This window comes from Aplysia californica, unplaced genomic scaffold (genome assembly GCF_000002075.1).
Source record: "Aplysia californica isolate F4 #8 unplaced genomic scaffold, AplCal3.0 scaffold00508, whole genome shotgun sequence".
In the NCBI taxonomy this organism is placed as follows: domain Eukaryota; kingdom Metazoa; phylum Mollusca; class Gastropoda; order Aplysiida; family Aplysiidae; genus Aplysia; species Aplysia californica.
Window position 1 is genome coordinate 360,623 of NW_004797778.1, and position 5,861 is coordinate 366,483.

Below are 5,861 nucleotides of genomic sequence, written 5' to 3' on the forward strand. Positions count from 1 at the left end.
ATATATTATAATATCCACAGCCAGCTCGCCGGCAAGCTCAAGTCTCGTATAACAATGTTCTAGCTCCCAGGGCCCACTCTATCATCACCTCCTTTTTCCACCTAATTTCTTGTGGCTAAAAAAGACAAAAACTAGCCGAAATTGAGTAAACCTTGGGACCCCATCCCAATCCACCAAGGTTCACTCAGATCTCGCGACTCCTTTCTCGCTCCTCACCAGGGGAAAGCAGAGAGGCAGGGGCGACCATTCTCATTTCTGGCACAATCCAGCGGCAGCCGACAAGGGGGGCAGAGAGGCAGAAATAAAACGAGAGAAGTAAAGTAAAAGACGAAGAGAGAAATCGATGAGAGCGACCCGCCTGGTTGCAAGGGGAAAAAGCTGGCGGTGAGTGTCGGAAGGCCCATGCTGCTGAGCTGGGGATGCACCCATTTCCAAATTTACCGGATTTCCAAGCCTGCCTAGACTGAGCCGCAATCAAGTTCAGGGAATGGTTTTAGAAGAAAAACGGGCAAAACAACGATCGGATAGAACACCATCGAATTGTAATCCCACATTAGCTACATTAAGAATGTAACACTAATCCACTAGGCCAGGGGTCACAGAACTTTTTTCAAAGTGGTTCAGATTACTGACAGAATGCCGAGCACGGACCTGATAACTACGTTGTTCAATGCAATACAATACTTTTAAAAGAAAGACAAACAACCTGTTGATTTATTAACCCATAAAATATAAAATACAGACAAAAAGAATGAAGACAACAAACGTGTATATGTATGTATTTGTGGAATCACCAAGTGCGGGCGACGGCGGACGCACGGGGTTAAACGAGAGATGTGTCACATTGAAGCCAAGTGTCACATTGAAGCCAAGCAAGAGTATGTTACATTAGCTAGAAGTTACGAGGTTTTTTAATACATGTTTGCTTAGCATTGCACAATTCAATTAAAAGGTTGTAATTATCTTGGTGACTAAACATCTTTCAAGTTTTTCCTTACATAATGGCACGGCTGCGCAGGCAATTACATAGTGATATCTGCACTGAACAAAAAAAGCACGATTTCTAATTAAATTGATAAGCAAAACAGGTACAAATATTTGAGTTGCATCACTCTAACTCTAACACCTACAACTCCCTAAACGTATCAATCAATTAACACACATCCAGTAGGGTGCACTGTATTCTCATCCAGAGAAAACATAGTCTGACTACACTGACCTTCTCTTGATTTCAATGATCAAACGCACTAAAACAGTAACTGGTAGGATACAATATGGCAAACCAAAAGAGAAATTAATTCTATGAAACGAACATTCAAAATTATGAGGCATTTTAAAGGCTCTCGGAGAATGATTTTGTTAAACAGGTTTGTCACAAACCTATGAAACAAGATACCGCTTTGAGCAGTTAAACCGGCTAACCGAATTTTTCGCTCGGATATTGCCCAGTTCTACAGAGCTTCGAGCCGCGTGGGGAGTACGCGCGGATATCATAGAGTGAGTTTAAGTAACAGCAGAGACAATTTCGGACCTTGTTTTCAAGGCAGCAGTAATTCTCGCATTGTTTTTATCACAGCCCACGTCTCGAGTTCTAAACAAAGACTACGAGGATTACACAAGTCGTGTGGTGTGACAAGGGGATGAGTAAGCATAACTAGCGACACCAGCGGTCTGCCGCTGTCACCACGAATCGCCATAGCGACCACGGGACAGCGTAACGAATAACGAGGAAGGGAGGGAGGGGAGGGGGAGGAGGAGGGTAGAACTTGTGGTGTCCAAGGCGGCATTTAGACCCTGTGTTAGAACGCGGTATTGTGTGTGTCTGAGTGCGTGTACGCGTGCGTGAGTGCAGTAGAACTCGCATTTGTGTTTGACGCGATTCGTGGTGGAGCTCTGTGGAAACCTGTGCCCCCCGTGAAGCACTAACGCCAGCTCCCGGTGACTCGGGGTGGACTGTGAACTCCTGATTGATGCGTTTACTCACGCCAAATGCAGAGAGCGCACTCTCCTACTCCGGAATGAACACTCTACGACTCCGGAACAACCGGTGGTGGAATCCTCGCGCGGCACAAGATTCTCGGAATGTTTAGGGAGAGCTTCTGTGTGTATTGATCGTGAGTGGCCGATAGGGCACATAAATAAAATACTCTGCATCTGAACTAATTGAGAAGATGGAATAGCGGCTTTGACAGTGTGTTCGCGCTATAAGAAATCGATTCGAAAAGTAATAATCTCGTACAAGATTGGAATTCATTTGAGAACCTCGTTAAACACACAGCATCTTTCTACTGGCAGTGTAAACGACAACGACCATTTGTGGCAATTCATTGTAGATAACAGGGTTTCAATTCTGACATTTCGTTGGAAACAGCACCAATCAATGTTTTTTTAAAATCCATTAAATGTCCAGGTCATATACATTCCTTTAATGGCGCACATTGGAATGGCATGTTCTGGGATTAAACTACAGTGCTTGGGAATCTGAACTGTTATTTTCTTTGACACTTCCTGACTTACCGGAGACTGAACTATGTGAGGAGGGTTGTGTCTGAAAAGGTTCTGTGGTGTTCAAAGGTGCTTCTCACTCTGGAGCAGAGGAACAAGTAAACATGATTTGTAAAACGAACGACATTCGAAAATTATGCGGCATTCGTATCGTCAATAATGAAGTCTAGATTCTAGTGATTTCAAACGTTAGACTAAAAGGTCGATTTCTTCAATTCACGGCGTCTCCAGACGAATACAATTGCGCCCCAACACCTCCCCCAACTTCAAGGCAGCAGCTGTAACGTAAGCACCATGAAGGCGATCCTAGACCTACACCCCAGCAGCCAGTTCCCCTTCCTCGTTCCGCCCCTCCGGGACTGCCTCACGGCCACGCCCCCCTGCACCATGGGCCTTGGTCCCAAGAACGAAACAGCATACTGGAATGAGATCTCCGACTACTTTTGCTTCCTCGCTCTGCCCGTCATCGTCAGTTTCGCCTTCCTCACCGAGGTGATGAGCGTGCTGGTTTTAGCGAGGCAGGTCCGTCAGTCTCTGGACACGTACCTCCTCGGCCTCAGCCTAGCCACACTGCTGCTTCTGACATGCTCGGCGCTGCTGGCAGCTCAACACTACGCGGGTCCACACTGGATCCTGGTCCACGCTCAGCCTTACGCTGCCTCGTGTCGGGACTGGTTCTGGTACAGCGGCATTTGGCTTCTGGTCATGATGAGCTTCGAGCGGGTGCTCACTGTCTCGGCGTCTCGCGCCTCCACGCTCTGCTCCTCCGCTCAGGCTGCCGTGGTGGTGGTCATGGTCTTTGCAGTGGGCCTTGTGAGCTCCCTTCCCCGCTTCTGGGAGTACCAGGCCGTTACGGCCGTAGACCCTGCCACAAATCTGACCAAACTCGTGGCAGAGAAGACCGTCTCCACAGCCACAGAGGAGTACAACATAATGTACTTCTGGTACGTTAAGGCCGTGACTCTCTTCGTCCCCTTCCTCATGATGCTGCTGATGAGCGTGGCTCTGGCCTGCCGCACGCGCCGCAGCGTCCTCACCAAGCGCTACATGTGCATCAAACACACGTCCGGACTCACGCTCAACAGGAAGATCAAGGAAGAGGCGTCGCTCTCCCATCTGCTCATCCTGCTCATGTCCCTCTACATGTTCTGTTCGGTTCCCGGGGGCACCATAGAGCTTGTGGCGCATCTGGCCCCAGCCTGGGTCGACCCTTCCTCCCGGTTCTACGTCAGTTTCTACAATCTCTTCACGGTCGTCTTCTTCTTTCAGTTCGCGCTTCATCTCATTATCTACTTCTGTTTCAATAAACAGTTCCGGATAACACTACTAGCTCTGTTTTGTTGCTGTTGCTAACGAACATGAACCCATTTCATACAGTTGCTAAAAATAAACACATAATTTTACTGTTCAAATCTTTAACGAACTTCGAACAGCTTACATAGACCTTGCAGACGACGATGGATAATTAGTCAAAGACGTGACCACGAACCACCTGGATCAAGAATTGTAAGTAGACAATTAAAACACAACAAAATGAAGCCCATCGTGAAACATCAATCACGACAACACAGATCGACGGACAAAGACGACGGAGGAGGAGACGGAGGGAAAAAGGGGAGGAGAATTGGAACAGTAAAAAAACAGAGGGGGGGGGGAGACCAGCAATAGCAGCGCAGTAGCCAGGGGTTTTTTTCTTGAGGGAGAAGGGGGAGGAGAGAAACAGCAAAAATAGACATAAACAAAATGAAAGATAAAACCCCCGAAGACGAGCGCAATGAAGGTTCAGAACCCTATATGAGAAGCGTGAGGGTGAAAACCAGAGCGCAGCACGGCTGCATGCTGAAATTTTTCCTCTGAAAATAACCCCCCCCCCCCCCCTTCCCTTTTGTCATCTCCCCCCTCTCCACCCCTTTTGTACTGCATCTGCACTGCCCTTTCAGTGAACCCCAATGAAAGGAAGACGAAAAATTGGCCGGATACTAATCAATCAGCACAGAATTCATAATCAACTCTGAGCTCCGCCTGGAAATCACAGATATTTGCCAATGCACACTTCCTATTATATCCACTGGAGAACTCTGCCAATCAACGAAAGACCCTCTCCCCTAAACATTATTACAACAGTGCTTGGCGGTACCGTCATGATGAATCAGACGCAGAGTGAGAATCCCGATGGTTCTGGAAAGCCGTCCGATCAACGGAAAACGAAACCGTCACAATATTGACTGGGAGACGGGCAATCTACATAAATTGGATAATGTATTGTAGGTGTGAAAAGAACAAACAATAGGCGGCAGCTCCAGTCTGTGTCTACTACTGATGATATTACCACTGTATTACATGTATTTTATTATATAATTTAAGTATTTCTAATACTTGTGCAGGATCTACTTTGGACATGTATGATGACTGCTGGTAATACTGGTATGAAACATTATTCCTCAACGACCTCTTAACTTCCTAATAACATTCCATCTGTGTGATAATATTTGATCCACGGTGAACATCAAACATCCACATTTCCACCATAGCGTTTATAAACTGTAATAATGTCAGTCAATCCATGTGTTCACCACGACTCTTTATTAATCATCTACGATAAATTCTTATGTTTTTGGTGAGCTCCATATCTAGTCTCATTTTTTTTTTTAAACAATAGTGTTTTTTGTGTCTCCAATGGGCAAGCCAATGGTGGTTTTAGGAAACTTTTTTCTACCACATCCTCGCTCTAACAAATGAAAGGCTGAAGGAAAAAGACGTCCATATTACCTTAACTGTTTTGACCTACAGTAAAAGTGACAGCTGTTCGACAACATAATTCCTTTTCCCTGAGAAAAATCACTCAATATTATTTTCGTCTCTTATTCTGATTCCATGCAGTCTCTTTCAACACGGGCTGGGTAGAAACGTGGAAAAAGTTGTAACGTTACGTGACTGTAGTGCCACGAACCTGAATAAGTCGGCCCCAAAAAGGTGAATTCAACTTTCTAGAAACAAGAAGTTAGTTTGAGCCGGAGCGAAAAGGCAAGTCTGTGAGATAGTTTTGAGTTTCAATCCGACAACATTGTCAGTCATCAGACTTGTCAACAAACAGTTACCATGGGGGACACGATCTATACTCGCCTTGGTAAATGACTACCAGAATATGTCGGCTCATTTCAGAGACCGAACAAAAGACTTTGTTCAATATTATAGCACCGCAGTCAGCAAAGCGTACACGGAAACACGTTGTTTTGAGAAAAAAAAAGTAGAGACAACACAATCTTGAACCTTAGTTAATCAATACTGTGCTTCTTTAATGCTTTCAACGGTACTTCTCTCTCTCTCTCTCTCTCTCTCTCTCTCTCTCTCTCTCT

At 45.6% G+C, this 5,861-nt stretch overlaps 2 protein-coding genes across 2 annotated transcripts in view; one reads left to right on the plus strand and one right to left on the minus strand.

Annotated features, from left to right (window-relative positions):
* Nucleotides 1–5,861, minus strand: part of LOC101856835 (uncharacterized protein C20orf194) — a 77,018-nt gene that overhangs the window by 32,687 nt on the left and 38,470 nt on the right. The gene's annotated exons all lie outside the window — the stretch shown is intronic.
* On the plus strand, nt 1,451–5,816 carry LOC106012801 (FMRFamide receptor-like). The gene has a single exon (XM_013086817.2). It carries the CDS (start codon nt 2,800–2,802, stop codon nt 3,856–3,858), a length of 1,059 nt encoding a protein of 352 aa, XP_012942271.1. The 5' UTR covers nt 1,451–2,799; the 3' UTR covers nt 3,859–5,816.

Excerpts from the sequence above, each read along its gene's own strand:
- LOC106012801 (XM_013086817.2), top strand. The coding sequence starts at position 2,800 with ATGAAGGCGATCCTAGACCTACACCCCAGCAGCCAGTTCCCCTTCCTC.